The sequence below is a fragment of the Bacillus rossius genome, chromosome 1 (genome assembly GCF_032445375.1).
Source record: "Bacillus rossius redtenbacheri isolate Brsri chromosome 1, Brsri_v3, whole genome shotgun sequence".
In the NCBI taxonomy this organism is placed as follows: domain Eukaryota; kingdom Metazoa; phylum Arthropoda; class Insecta; order Phasmatodea; family Bacillidae; genus Bacillus; species Bacillus rossius.
Window position 1 is genome coordinate 26,640,099 of NC_086330.1, and position 16,754 is coordinate 26,656,852.

The 16,754-nt window shown below is 36.2% G+C and overlaps 1 protein-coding gene across 1 annotated transcript in view; it reads left to right on the forward strand.

Moving 5' to 3' along the window:
• LOC134527544 (lachesin-like) overlaps positions 1 to 9,856 on the forward strand; it is a 384,121-nt gene extending 374,265 nt beyond the window's left edge. The window contains exon 5 of the mRNA XM_063360312.1: positions 6,230 to 9,856. Within this exon, the coding sequence (XP_063216382.1) occupies positions 6,230 to 6,408 (179 nt within the window). The 3' untranslated portion in view covers positions 6,409 to 9,856. The remainder of the gene's footprint in view (positions 1 to 6,229) is intronic.
• Positions 9,857 to 16,754: the final 6,898 nt, after the last annotated feature.

The window sequence follows — 16,754 nt, forward strand, 5'->3', positions numbered from 1 at the left end:
GAGCGAGTTCTGAAACCAAAAGACGTCATCTTGGTTTCAACAATTTACCAGCTCTTAAAGCCAGATGTATCCTTCGGGAGGTCATGGAGTCTCAGCCAGCATGCTACTGTACATCCTCAATGTTGAGTGCTTAGGGATCCTTCGGAAAGGGAGCGAGTTCTGAAACCAAAAGACGTCATCTTGGTTTCAACAATTTACCAGCTCTTAAAGCCAGATGTATCCTTCGGGAGGTCATGGAGTCTCAGCCAGCATGCTACTGTACATCCTCAATGTTGAGTGCTTAGGGATCCTTCGGAAAGGGAGCGAGTTCTGAAACCAAAAGACGTCATCTTGGTTTCAACCATTTACGAGCTCTTAAAGCCCGATGTACTAGGGGGGGGGGGGGGTAGGTCATGGCGTCCCAGCCAGCATGCTGCTTTACATCATCAACGGTGAGTGCTTAGGGTTCCTTCTGGAAGGGGGTGAGTTCACAATCCAAATATGTCATCTTGGTTTCAACAATTTTTTATCTCTTAAATCCAGATGAACCCAGGTTGGAGGTCATGGAGTTACTACTGTTTGTAGTGGGTGAAGGTTTTAACAAGAGGTTGGCCATGCAAACATTACTACATGGATACTGCGAGTTTTTTTTTGTCCAGCTGATGGCACGTGACATGTTTGTAGGGTAGTTCAAAGGGCTTTCTTCCTTATATACATTTAAGTGAAATTTAGGAAAGATATGTGTTAGACCAAGATTATTAACAATGCAATAAATGCAAGTACCCTATAAACTCAAGTTTTAAACTTCATCAACAACATTTTCAAATACCTGCTTATAAACTACGCACGGCTCATGAACACGACCAACTTCATATTCTGGCTTTCGGCTTGCATTACCTTCCGTATTTGAAGTGAATCGTTCCGAAAACCTTTAAAGATGCAGAATTTACGTTTGTAGAAGGCACGAACATTATTTTTATTTTATATATCATGTTTTCACGAGTTAAACTTTCACATAGTAAAATAAAAATACCTACTGAAACAAATTATCGAAAGAATGTTTGCGGTGACATATGTTTTCCAATGTTTTACCATTTCAAGTTGTACGACGAGAGACGAGAGATGAGAGAGAAAATCATTAGATTTTCTTTAACATTAACACTGGCTGAAAAATTAAATTTTTTCAAAATTCTTTGAAATTAAATTAAATTCTGAACTCATAAGGATTGAAGAAGAAAAATCTTTGTTGCAGCCAATCGTTGACAAAGTCAAGCTTCCATAATTTGTTTTAATATGTCATATTTAAAAAAATAACGCAATAAATTTGTCTTAAACTCGAAACTGCTTTTTTTTACTCACTCTTAAGGCTGTGTCCGAATTCGCCTTGAGTATTTACTTAACACGAACCTTTCACCTGAAGTGACGTCACGCGGGCAGTTTGATTTAGAACAGAAGTATGCAGGTATGCGAGAGAACTGTGTGTTTCTTGCGTACTTCCAGATAAAGATCTGTCACCGTTTTGAAAAGTGTTTTGTAGATTATATCTGACAGAACACTTAAAATCAAATGGTTCCTAATACAATTTGTCTTCTATTATTGAAAAGGACTTACTTAATAAATGAAAATAAAATATCTTAATATATTAAACTTAACAAGAAATTTTAAATAAATACATTCACTTAATAACCTTACATTACGATAGTGATTTACGAAACAAATAAAAATCTCAACATTTTAACTCATACGGAAATTTCAACCAATACATGCACTTAATAAGTCATAGATGGTCAATTACGATAAAAGATTTAAATTTATGTAAATTTCTATGAATATATAGGTTCATATTCATGTCATAACCTATTTTCAGCAATTTTTCCCCCCTACAATTATGTTTATGTATTGAAAAAATTCATAAATGTTGACAATCTTACCTGGCTAAATACCAAATATAGAGAATAAAAAATATACACGTTTGAACTGCTCTTAAAGCATTACAAGTTCAAGTAAAGAACGCATAATAGCAATTCCATAGTTGTGAACTTAAATTCTTTTACGACCTTAGATTTTGTCTCATTCGCCATTCTGAAATTTTGGGTTTTATTTTTTAAATTTTTAAAGTAAATTTTAAGACTTATAGCTGTAGAAGTGAAGTCATAATAATTTGTGAAGGATAATAAACAGATTTATATTGTGTGACCACAATTAAGTTAGTTAATCAAAAAGTATATATTTTAATTTATTCCTTGGTATTTTTTATATAGCGAGAATTTGAAACATAACATAATGTGCGGTGCTTATATAGTAAAATATTAGTAGGAATTGCATAACAATTATAGTTAAAATTAAAAACCTTATACGCCAGGTAAGGCCGAGATTTAATTGACAAATAATTTTCTTTAGTAAGGTTTCATATATTTTTTTATATAGCATTTAAAATGAGTAAATAGTATTTAAAAATCTTTTATCTTTAAATATTGGTATTTGATTCAAAGATAGTTTAAATCCCCGAAAAAAATTCAAGATATTTGTACAAAAACAAATATTATTAAATAATTTGTTTGTGATTTACTTATATATTTTGCTTAAATCCATATTACACATAACGTATTTGTTGCGTTATAGTAAAACCTATTTAAATGCATTGCAAAAGTTAATTATTCTAGAAATATACAGTATTAATAAACAAATTTTGATCAACTACAAATAGAATTTTAAATAAATTTTAAAATAGGGTTTTAGAATAACCCAAACAAATTTTGAAGTCAATCTCAGCTGTAGATTTCTTTTAAATAAAAATATTTATTTCAAAGTGTTTTACAAAAAAAAAACTGTAAATGATATTTTTCTTTACAGTCAATGGTTTAGTGTTGAATCACGTAGTGTTTTAATTTTCCTTTATTTTCATCACCCAATGTTACTTGATTGTTTAGATACAGCCATGCTTTTAAATTATATATTGTTATTAGCCCATTTATTTTAGCATATTGCCTGACGTATAAGTTTTATTCTTCGTTAGAATATTAATGCGGGAGATTAGAGTATATTTAATCTCTTCCCCCAATGAGGATTGCTGGGCGTGCAGTTTATCCAATTGGCCACCAGGGAGGGTAGGAAAAAAAAACCTCCACGCCCTGACCACGACTCTTGCGCGCGGATTTGACCCGTGTGTGATCCACATGCGGCTGGCACTACCTGCAACCACTCCCTAGTGCCACCGCTTTGCTTCGCAATAACATTTTTTATTGCTCGCCCCAGTGACGCTGACCAAGTTAAAACAAACAACTTTCTGTATCGATACCATGCAAATACAACACTGAAAATAAATTCTTTGGCCGAGCTGTTGAATTTGTTAGTACATGAAAGAGAATTCAAATCAACATAATTTTGTGTTTCAACTAATATGACAAAAATCTCTGTCGAAATACCATTCTTTAAATTTTTACATGGTAAGTCCAAAACATAAAAATTCACTAAATCAATATTTCTAGAGAAATCAAATTCATTACCAAGTAATATGCCCCTAACAATACAAGGGCAAATATGTTTTAAATACACAAAAAGAGTGTTTGCTTATAAATATTTATTATTTTGGTGGAAAGTGTTTTGTATTAACAGTTTAGAGTGCCACGTGATCTGAAAACAAGGCCTTTTAATTTAAATCACGTCCTTAAGTCAAACATAAAGAAAATATTATACATATGTCAACTGTGAAACCGGAGTGGGAATAAAGTAAGATACCCAAAACCCAAAATATTTAAAGAATTGTAAGGTGAAACCATTGCTTGCCGAAATAATGAGGTCGATTTTAATCAGATACAAATTTTGTCTGGCCCATCTGCTCAGTGTGAAAAAAAAAATAAAACTGCCAAGTCATGGTAAAGTATAGAAAATAAAAAAATGTTAACGTGCAATAATAACTGAAAAATAAGGGAATTAGATAATTCCCAAATTTAATTCAATTTCAAAAAACGAATTCATAATCATATGTAAATAATTAAAAATAATTTAGTTCTAGATTTAAAATGATTCATATTAAAATACATGGAGATCGTTTCCCATTATAGCTAATTTAACACATTTTAAAATTATTATTTTATATAACAATAGATGAAAAAACCACGCAATATAATTTAAATTAACACATGCTGATACGCCCCTCGTGCCCTAAAATTATATTATTTTAATTTAATAAAAAAAGGAATAGGAAACAGCTGAGCAAAATTATAAAAAAAAATAAAAAAACAAGTACTACCAGAGGTGGCACGAGGTGGTGAACAAGACAATTTTATACTCCCTGCACACAGGCAACTTGGGAGCTAGTGGATCGTTTAAATAGATATAGGTAAATGATAAATAAATAACTCACTACATAAGATGATTGGTCTATAGGTTTCCTGTTTTATTTAAATGAATTAAATAAATCTGTTTATTCCCTTTGTTTTGGTTTACAATAAAAGGTATTTACAATATATAAAAGTTATTAAAAGGGGGGCTGGCCCGATATTATTAACACACATTATACTATACTTTTAACAAAAAAAATAACATTTTATAGCAGGTTAGGTTCGTCCACTCATTACTGTAACAATTTCACATAGGTATTCTTATTTGTTAAGTTCTCTTTGGCACTGCTCGCTGGTATAAATTAAGGTAAGTTCTTTCGTTGGTTGTATGGAGAAGTTATATTTTAAATATCACCCGGGGCTTCAAAGTTAGACAACTGGCCGGGGGGAAGCTCTTCTTATAGAGACTCGAAGCTCAAGGTCCTGGACAACATGATGGGTGCAATTTCGGCGCCCAAATGTTGGACCCTGTCTGAAACACAAGCCAAATTCCAACGAATTAGACCTGCTTCCAGACAGTCAAACACAGTCGGTGCGAAAAGGCTAACAAAGGGGAATTTGGGGAGGGAAAAGAGACCTAAGTATTCAACAAACAGGGTTTAGCTCCTGGACTCAGGAAATGTCTCGCGCAGTCATCCGAAAGGCGCGGACCGAGAATTGCGCGGATGACGCAGATTTAGAAAGATAAAAAAAATTAACAAACTTTAAACTAAAACATAATTTGTTTTCTAATTACTACGACTGACTGGCTACTACTGAATTTAGAAGCTGGGATCACATCCCTTAACCAGCTGACTACATTTCTTATTCGAAAGTGTTCGTCGTTGCCGCAAAAAAGTTTCTTAACAGAGGGGACGCCGAAATGATGCTGTAAGTAGCCGAAGTCAGAGTGCCGCGACGGCGGACAAAACTCCTGATTAAAACGGGCGGTCAGCCCTAGGGAAAAGAGGGGGAAGGTTCGGCTCAGGGCCGGAAACTTCCGGAGGAGACCGAGGTGGTCATAAGCACGACTTCAGTTGTTTGCGCCGAAGAGCGACTGCCGCGCTCTCTACCGGCAGGCACAGAAAGTTACATAGGATTGACTTTTACAGGACGTGAGTGGGAAGCATAGGGCCTTATGGCGCAGGGGTGCTGCTCTCTGGCGGCCTCAAGGGGAAGGCAAGAAGGACGTTAGCAAAATCGCCAATAGGGGTCGTGGGCGTCAGCTCCACTCGCTGGCTACAAGAGCAGACGTTACTATTTCTGCCGTTAGATGTGGTGGGTGGTCCATCTTTGCACATATTTTTTCTATGGAAAATCGTCCTTGAAGTCGGCTGCTGCCTGGCGGGGTTCACGTCAGGTCAATAATCCTGGGCTAAATTCTGAGAACTGAGGGGGGTGGGGGGTGGACAAAAAACGCAACTAGGCTGGGAACGAGCCACCTAACGTGACTTTCGAGGAGTGAACCTAAGACATATGCTTGACGGTAAGCGCTGTTCTACGCTCGTCTCTGAGAAGTAGTAACAACTCGTCCAGAGCTGTTGTAGGCAAATTTAGTCATGCAGGGAAATAATGTTACAGGCCAGGGACGTGACTGCGAGCAGGAGAAATACCATACGGGCTGCTAACGTCTTCATTAGACTTGCAAAAGATCAGATTGGTCCCTCGGGTGCCTCGAACCACTGGCGCAAAGTTTATCTAAGTAGAGTACACCAGCCTAACAAAGTGTTAATCAACCTTTTGTAACTAAATTATATAGAAAATAAAATTTTCAAAAATAATTTAAAATTATAATAACAATTAAATAAACGTGCCGAAATACCTAATTTCCGGCACAATGCACAATATGCATGTGTCAGGATATAAGACGTGCTAGCTATAGTGCAGCAGATGGGCGAGTGAAAGTAAGCGGCGGTGTGTGTTCGCAGGCGAGCACCCGGCAGCCATGCAGCGCGGCAAGAACGCCGCCTCGCCCATCCCTGGCCGCTGGTGGAGCCACCTGTCCGCGGGACTCGGCCTGAGCGCGTGCGTGCAGCCTCGCACCACCGCCACGGCCGTCCTGCTGCTCGGGGTCGCAGGGCAGCTCGCCGCGTGGACAGGCTCGTAGGCAGCCTCCCCCTCCCCGCAGTGCTGCAGCCCGAGTCCCCTGGTGGAGCCACCTGCTTGCGGGGCTCAGCCTGCAACCAGCTGCTCGGCACTGACTTGGGTCATTCTGCATCTGGGAGTCGCTAGACATCTGGCAACGTGGACCCTCACACAAGCAGCCTCCGCTGCTCAGATCCCGCTAGTGGAGCCACCTGCATGCGGGGCTCAGCCTGCAACCAGCTGCTCGGCACTGACTTGGGTCATCCTGCATCTGGGAGTCGCTAGACATCTGGCAACGTGGACCCTCACACAAGCAGCCTCCGCTGCTCAGATCCCGCTAGTGGAGCCACCTGCATGCAGGGCTTAGTCTTGTATGTGTGCAACCAGCTGCTCAGTGCTACCAGACAATCCTGCAGCTGGGAGTCGCTAGACATCTGGCAACGTGGACTGTCACACAGGCCGCCTCCGCTGTTCAGACACAGCTAGTGGAGCCACCTGCACGCAGGGCTGAGCCTTGTATGTGTGCAACCAGCTGCTCAGCACTGACGGTCATCCTGCATCTAGAAGTCGCTAGACATCTGGCAACGTGGACCGTCACACAGGCAGCCTCCGCTGCTCAGACACTGCTAGTGGAGCCACCAACATGCAGGGCTGAGCCTTGAATGTGTGCAACCAGCTGCTCAGTGCTACCAGACAATTCTGCAGCTGGGAGTCGCTAGACATCTGGCAATGTGGACTATCACATAGGCCGCCTCCGCTGCTCAGACACCGCTAGTGGAGTCACCTACATGCAAGGCTGAGTCTTGAACTTGTGCAACCAGCTGCTCAGCACTGACTTGGTCATCCTGCATCTATAAGTCGATAGACATCTGTCACCCAGTCTGCCTCAGACTGGGCTGAGCCTGAGCGTGTGTACCCATTTGATCAGCGCTGCAATGTCTGTCCTATTGCTAAGGGTTTACTGTGAAGTCAGCGCTGCAGCCATCTGCTGAGTTGAGTCACCTGACCGCTGAGCTAGTGCCTCCTAACATGCACAACTGCCAAGATCGTCCTGCTGCCAGAAGTTACTGGAGTTTCAGACGGCTTTTATCCTCGGAAATGTATGTCTCTGATGTACAGATATATGCTCTGTGACAGTTATAGGAATGAGTTTTACGTTTTGCTCTGACTGAGCAGCTGCAATTACAGTGTTTGTGCAGCGAGGGGCACGCTGAGTGTTGGTGTGTTTATTGTCCGCTAGGTGTCGCGCGGCATAATTTCCTCTCTTTACAGTCTAAATTACTTCCATTTGAAGTTTATCGTGTTTTTTTTTTCAGAAATATTTTTTCGTATTAACAAATCTACAGTTTAGTTTCGTCCTTTAGGAACACATCGTATGTGTTTTTATCTGTACATACACCCAACTTTAAATAGACTTGTACAGGAAAATTTCAAGTGAGTTAACATTATTATAAAATAATAGATTGTGACTCACATCCCCGAAATAAATACTTTCTTAAGATTTAATGGACGGATACAATTGAAGTGTGTAAATGTTTATTTTTGTGCTGTGTTGTATTTTAATGCGTATAAAATACGCCATTGATTTATTTCATGAGAATCTTTTAAACGGCATATTAATTTCCGAGTTTATTATTAAAATCTTTATAATATAGTTGATATATTAATTCAAATTTTCTCTCAATTAAACGATATTTTGAATGCCTATGACTTGTAAATGTGTTTCAGTTTTAAAATTAAAACAGGATTTTTTTTCAATGAATGACTCAAGGCCTACGATTCAATAACAATTAATATATACAGTTATATCGAAAACATAACAGAGGTTTTTTACTACTTTGAACTTCATTCATGCTTTATGGAACACAAAATTGTTCTAAAACACGAGAAAAGTGTTACGTTTACATATATGATACAATTTCGTATGACATTATTTCAACTAAGTTGCAGCGTTTTTACTTACCAGCCTTGAAACCTTTTAATAGAATTTAGCCCAAGAAGTTATTTGTTAGTAGAGTATGGTAGACCCTAAAATGTTACATAAATAAAGTTTTTAGACGTTTAATTTCAACAGTTATTTAATATAATTCTTCATTTTTAAGTGCATTAAAACTTAAATACCTTTGTTTTTGTTTCGATATTTTTGGAGACATTTCTTTGCGTCCATTTTGGTTTGAGAAGTGTACCTAATTTTGCGGTAAAAATTTTTTTTCACCTATCATTTACGCTCTCTATGAACTATCTTTTAAAAATTTTCACAAAAATTATGAATATTTGAATATTTTTAACATTCCGTGCAATTAATTACTTTAAAAAAAAGCTATGAAACTACGTGGAAAATAATATCAACAGATTGCAAGCCGAACGGAAATAAAGTACAGTTCATCGGAACTAATAAACAAATATTTTTTATAAATGATGGCTTCAGCAAATTAATAACTTTGTGTTGGTTTTGTTTCGTTAAAATTGAATAAAACATTGGGTTTATTTTGAAATAACTTTTTATAATTATGATTTTACCTATTCAATCAATGTTATTAAAAATATTTTGATAGGTACTACTAAGGTAAAACCAACAAAAACAAATGTTAAGATATTGTATTTAACTACAACGAGAAAATTACCTTTTTCTTAAATATTTGGTTCCGATATCCAGATACAAGGGCTTACAAAAATTAATCGAGATTGGGAACATTTTCCCAACAAAAATCAAGTTTGATTTTGTTTACAATTTTCAATGATTAATTAAATTTAAAACAACCTAATTTTGACTGAAAAAACTGAATGATTTAGGTAAAACTATGGTTGTACATATGCTATCCATTCAATTTATAATAAAAATCTCAATGCAAAAACTTTTTTATTGACTCTAACTTGGTCCGAAAATTCAGACATTAAGAAATATGTAAAATCTGTATACGTAAAGCAAATTGTGTACATACGTTTCCAACAAAACTTACAGTTTAAAGACTCTAAACAGTAAACATAATATATGTATAGTGTAAATTTATACAATGAAGGACTGAAATCATTTGAGTGAGTGAATTTTAATGTCCAAGTGTAAAAGGGAACGCTTTTTGACACTCAAGATGTTGAGACTGTATTGTTTTCAGTGTCGACAATGTCTCTAAATTATTAAAATTAACAGATATTTTTTTTAACGAAAAATAATGTTTTGGAGAATCAGTGGTATGCATCGTTTGGAGGGGAAAAAAAAAACAAGAATGTTATGGAAATATTTTATTGTAACACGTTTGTGTTTGGACTTCCACAAAAATTGAAAGATGGATACATTTCTCCCATTCCAAAGTACCCTTCCTAAGTAAACTTCAACTTATTCGAGACATTGCAAATTCGATCCTCGAGAATATTGCGGTGTCTTTTTAGAGATGTCACTCTATATATGGTTACTGTTAATGATTCAATGACAACTATACAACCATTTAATAATAAATAAAAAATTTACTCAATTGTGTATTTTATTAAACCATGATTCCTGACATTCAAGCTACAAGAATATCATTATATACTTATATTTTATATCATTTGAATTTCCTGAATAAACAAAAATGTCTCGCATTACAATTTAATTGTTACAATTTTAAATAATTGTACTCTAACAGTTAACAAACAAGATTTTATTAAACTTACCATAAGATCTCATGTTGGTAAATAAAATAAAAATACGATTTTCTCACTTTTGGGGTAAATTAATTAGCAGTGTATCAAACCAATATATATATTTTTTTAAATATCATTCAGGTAATTTTTCTTCCGATATTTGTTAAAAATGATTACATATTTCAAGTTTAACATATTTAGATAAAAAAAAAAAAACACCCATGAAATATTTTATAGTATTACAAATATATAAAAATATTATCTGTAAGTACTTATCTACAACAATTTAACACCTCTGGTGTTTTACGATTACTTAATGAAAAGTATTTTCGTGACATGGTAGGCTATGATTTTTCTCTAAGTTACACTAATTAAGAAACATTTAACATTTTTATTGCAAAGCCATTTGTAGATCACAGAACAAATATTTACGCGTATTGACTATTTTTATGTACCTGTTCCTAACATTAATTTTTCCATAAAGAGCGTTGAATATGCCACGATTCTCAATAATTGCTGAATGCTAGCGATGTATAATTTGCCTTAAATGTGTGATGTAGCGTATTATTGAAAAATAAATGTTTTTTTGCAGCATACAATCTAAGAGTATTAAGAAATGAAAATATTTCGTCCACAATTAATTTACATTTTAAGGAATATTGTTGAGTGAATTATGAACGAATTTGGTTTTAAACGTAATAAAATTTATCTGTTTTCAAAGTTTCAAATGTATGTTACAGTAAAAAAAATATGAAAGGTCAGTTTCGGGACCACGAGGATGGATATATTTCTTGCTTGAACTAAGACGAGACAAAACCAGACAAATGTAGTTTTTTTGTCCACTGGAAACAAAATGTAACTTTATTGCGGTATTTTTGGTTAGTGTTAAAAACGAAGGGGGGGGGGGGGAGCGTTAAATACTATTGGTTCCTACTATGGCACACCATTATAACTCAAATGGTTCCCAAACTGAAGAAATTAAAATCCGGAGAAAACATTTTACCCCACTAGTAAGTCTATGGTTTTAAGAATATGATTTTTGGAAAGAGTAAAAAATTGCAAGGAAAGGGTTAAAATAGGGATCAAACCTCGAGGGTTCAAAACCAATTGTAGGTAATTATTTTATGCAATGTTTTAAAGTTTTAAAATTCTAATCACAAACCACTGTTTTTAAATTATGGATTTATAGAAAGCATGAATCAATGATTTTAAAACATTAAACACTGATATTAGAAGAAAAATTACCTTTATTAAACTACTTCTCAAATAAAATTTGTTTCACAGAAAACATGTTATATTGAATATAATTATGTGTTTGTGGCGCCAATTGATTTACATAAAAGTTTAATCAGGCCTTGAAATTTCAAAAGTTCATTACTTGACTAATGAACTATGTGTTTCAATTCATAAAAAACCTACTTTTTTCATTAAAAATGGCAAGAAAAAAAATTAAACGTAAAAAATCAAGTTTCTCCTTATTGCACAGAAAAAAATTTCTTTACTTTTACCAAAGGTTTCTTTGGAAACCATTTGCCAAGAAATAGTTTATAGTACTCTAAGAAAGGTTTTGTCACTTTTTACAACACATGGCTTTGTTAATTTTTGCATATACAAAATACGTTTTTTTGAGATAATACTGAGATTTCCTTAAAAATATTGGTGCATAATTTTATATTTTCATCGATTATTCATGGAATCATATTTTCTTTAAACTATGGAAAATATAATAAATAGTTTAAGAATTGAATTTTATTTGGTTTCATTATGATGTTAACTGGCGCAGCTAAAACTGGATAACTATTCAGGGGAACGATATAAAATCAAATTTAACTATTGAAAGTACTAGAAAACACAAAGTATAAATGCTTTGGTAAGATTCCCATATTACTACGAACACTATATTAAAGTGATACAGTTGTTTCCATGTAAATGTACAAATTTACAAATATCTGTAATCAAAAATAAATATTTCTGGTACATTTTCAAAAAAAAATTTCAGTTTAAAGTATTCTAGTTACAAAATCAATTACCAATTACAACGAGACAAACTACATATGGCCTCACGGGGAATTTCGCACGCGTTATCAAGAATCGTTCTCACCGAAACATCAGGTTGCCATCATTTTTCACAGGCTGAAACATAGAGGTTGTTCATAAAGGATTGTCCCAGAATCATTGGTATATTATAACCGTTTATTTTAGACTATTTACAACATATGCATAAAATTGAAGGTGAACTAACCTAGTTTTTCTTACTAATGATACAACTGTTCAATATATGCACCTTTAGTTATACGGCACACATCCCCTAAAGTCCCATTCTTCCCACACTCTTGCATTTAATGCCTCGTATCTCTTGTCACCACATGTTGACTTAATCTTACATGCAGCAAGCTATAAACAGTTAAGCATGTGTACATAATTATGGTCACTTGCGTAACAGTTAAAGGTTCGAAAAAAAACAGTTCAGTAAGTATCTGGTGTGTAAATGATTATTATTGAATTTGTTACAATTGTTTTATGTTAGTTATGAAATCAAACGGTCATCTGGATTTAAAGCATGTTGCAACTCTAGCCGGTATGTGTTTTATACGAAACGCACGTTGAACTGAAATAACAGATTTACTCTTAGCAAATTGCAGGACACAAACCTCTTTTTACGCTCAGGAGACGCAATTTTGCAAAGGTGGCGCTGCAAGCAAAAAAAAACAACAAAGGTACTTGCGCATACGCTTATCTAAAACTCTTTGGGTAACTTTTTAATTGTGACCTTGAACCTACACTCTACAACACTTCAAGAAGGTACGATTAAAATTTATAACTGGGACATTATTTTGTTGCAATACTGTATTATACATGGGTTTTATTGGAATCCCACAGATGTCATCTCCACTGTACACGATAGTCAGCATTTTAATCAGAGAATTTTTAGTAGCATAAATTTACGTAAATGGGGTATTTAATCATTGTTATGCACGTTTCTTAAGGTAGCAGGATCAATATTGAAAATTCGGTGCAATAAACATGAATTCACTCAGTGAAATTAATTGTAAGAACTCACAGAATTCTAGATAAGGCCCAGTGTTAAGTGTCATGAAAGTATTTTTTATTCTTTTTTTTGTAATTTCTATTATTTAAGGAGCTATCACTGTATATTATTACAATAACTCCCATGCATTTAATGCCTCATAACTCTTGTCGCCTCATGTTGACTAAATCGTACATGTAAGCTGTAAACAATTTATAATTTGTACATAATTATTATGATCACTTGCGTAACAGTTTACGGTTCGAAAAAAAAACAGTTCATTAAGTATCTGGCGCGTGCAGTTCGGAGCTGGCTGGCGGCCCCGCACGGCCACTGGAGTCAAGTGGCCGCCGCAACGTGAGACGTGCCGCGCGCGCCTGGTGGATTACAAGGGTCGTCGCTTACCCCCTTCTTCCCACCGCTCCCCTAGCGACGCTCTGCCTTTGCGGCGTTGTCTGACACCTTTACAGTAGGGGAGTTCCGCGGGTTGCCACGCGAGCTACCGAAGCATGCCTCGATATTTCTGGCGTCGAGTCGGCGCGGAATGACGCGACAGGCCCCAGCCGTGCTCGCGACTTCTAGAAGTGGCGCCTGTGCCTATGTAAGCCAGGACGCCGGCCTCCGAGAGTTGAGTTGAGTTTCGGTGCGATAGTACGGGCGATAGTGCCGCGGGTGCGGCGGAGTTCTCGGCGAGAAAGTTCAGTTCCGGGGTGATAGTCTGGGCGATAGTGCCGCGGTTGCGGTGAGAGTCCCGAGCGAAGTTCCGAGCGAAGCGTCAAGCGGTTCCTTGGCGAAGGTAAGTGCGACGGCGGTGACGGAGTCCCGCGACGGAGATCCACGAGGGGTGCTGCGGTGAGAGTTGCGCCAGAGGTGCGGCCCAGCGAGGTGTGCGGTGTGTGAAAACTAGTGACTGGGGAAGCAACATTTTTGAGTGTAATTGATCGTTGGGCATTTTTTAGAAGATTATTTTTTAGTGATGTGAATATTGATAATCAATAAAACTGTGTCTTAAAACCTTTAATTGGGCTATCCATTTACGAACCTAGTAATTTTTCCCACAACGATTATTATATCATTTTAATAATTCGTAACAATACATTCAAACTGATGTGATATTTTTCATACTAAGGGAGTATAATGGATTTTTTATTTTTCAAAAAACCTTCCCCTTTGGTTCGATTTATATCACTTTTGTTTATGTATAACTTAGGAAGTGATTTGTGCAAATTATTACCATTTTCTTTTCTATAAAAATGTATTATATATAATGGAGTTGACGATGGTTTTAGTGTATATGGACCATGAAATGAAAAAATTATATAATTTTTTTTTCCCGAAAGTCGCTCCATGTTAACGGCTGCAATAGGTAGTCCTTTTTCGAAATCTAACTCAATAATGGACTTGATGGAATTCATTGCGGTTTGTTTTCTCGACGAGATATTTTTTTCTTGAAAGTGTTTCCGTGAGTCTGGTTGGTTGGACCGCGGCTCGCCCCGAGAGGCGGGCAGGCCTGGACAAAGCCGTCTCCGCCGGACACGAGTCCCCGCTCTGGGGTCCACAACCGGGACACCCCGGTCCCGAAAGTCCCGGTGGATTACCGATACTCTTGAAGTACTAAAACAACCAGAAAATTAAAAATCTATTCTCGGTTCTTTCGCGGTACTGTCAGGACTCGACTTCGACAGCATTAAATTTCGTTTTTATTGCGCGCCCAAGGTTACTTCCACTTGATGCTCTTCTCTGGCGAGGCGATCATGCGGGTGGAGTGGTTGCCATTCGGTGTCAAGACTGCCGTGTGTGTGCTAGGGTCTGTGGATGTTGTGCCAACACTCTTGAAATAACTATATTATTTTCTTTTAAGTTTGTTATGAGAAGAATAAATGCCAGTTAATAATTCTGTGAATTTGCATGCTTATAAATGCTTTTTTGAATTTTAATTTAAAGACTGAGAGTAAGGTTGAGAGTAAATAGAGAGTTAATAAATAGATTCCTTTTTGTAATAAAAAATTTTAACAATTTTTTTTTTACTTTTGATCAATAAAACTTGTTCAATCGTTCAAAAATAACTATTACTACTTGGATCACCGACTACTGCACCATTAATAATAATAAAAACTACGTAGTAGCGAAAGTAGCAGGTGATTCTCGGTTCAGCTGAAGACTAGGACCGAAATTCTCGGTTCCGCTGAAGACTAGCACCGAAATTCTCGGTTCGGAAGATCGGTTACGGTTCCGAATGCTCGTGTGACTCCAGCCCAGCTGCACCTGCTCTGCGAGGCGGAGCTGTCGCGTCGTCCTTCGTCGATGACCGCGCACCGTCGGTCAAGGACCACCAATCAGCGCGGCGCGAGTCAGCCAACCAGCTCCCTGAAGTCAGCCGAGCAAACAAGCTGTGAAAAATCTCTCAGGAACTCGATGCGTCGGTGGTGATCCCTATCCTACGTACAGCTACGCTCATCACTGACTCACTGACTCCGTAACTCCAAAGAGTCGTATATACTTTGGAGACAAGCGTATCATGAACCACAAATGTTAGCCTATCCCACAGATATATGTGTAGAAACGAAAATGGACGTGTCACAATACAGTAAGATTTGAAATACAGCCACAAAACTGGAACACCCCTTAGATATGAAATAAGTGTGTATGTTTTATTCATCATTTTCTTAATGGCGCCTCACGAATAACCATGCATATAAATACTAAAAAAAATGCATACATTTTAGAAAATTTAGCTCTAAAAGAAAAACGGAGAAATTTTGTTTCCCTTTCAGAAATCTAAGTTTGCGTCACTGAGCAACTTAGGATTTTTTTTTTAAATTTTGTACTTATGCCTTTGCGAAAATCTTTGTTTTTATTTTTAAATATACTTATATCTATGAAGTTTATAATTTTATTAAAAAGGTCGTCTATATTTTTGTATTTTATGTACCTATAAAATTGTATGCCTGAAAGTTATTTGACAGATTTGCTTTTCTGTAGTACCGCACTTTCGAATTTTTAAACTATATACTTCTTTTGTTGTCACTTATTTTTTTGCTGCTAAAATTATCGGTAATTATCACAGGTGCACTTTATATATATACACTGGCGGAACCCAACAGATGTCCAGCCTGTGTATATTTATCTTATACTCAAAACATTACTAGTATTTAAAGTTTATTGGCAGGTAAGACGTCCAAGGATAGTTTAGTTGCGTGTGATACAAATTTCATTTGTCTACAAATAAAATATAATAATATTTATTCACACTGCTATACACGGCGTTGCCCGGGCTGAACACAGGATTATAGCGCTATACGACAGTGTGGTGGACATAGAGAAATAAAACACAAATACTGTTTGTATGTCTACAGGTATGGCCCATGATTTTCTGTTTACCCAATGCAATCGGTTGAACGGTTTAGATGTTTATACGCTGCAGAGCCATCTATCTGTGAGTTACATAGTAAAAGAAAACATAAAAACCTTCTCCATGAAAAAACACTATGATGTGCGAACTTTCATGGCGATCGGTCAAACTCTGTCGTAGTTTATCTACGTCATACATACATAGCATTATCTATTTATTATATTTTTATAATATTTGTAAAATATTTTATATATAATATTTGTAAAACATTTTATAAATATCCGAAATAATTTTCATTTGGACATTATTAAAATAAATTGAATTTATAGTAAACATTTGGTGCATAATAAATTAAAGTGTTTGTTAT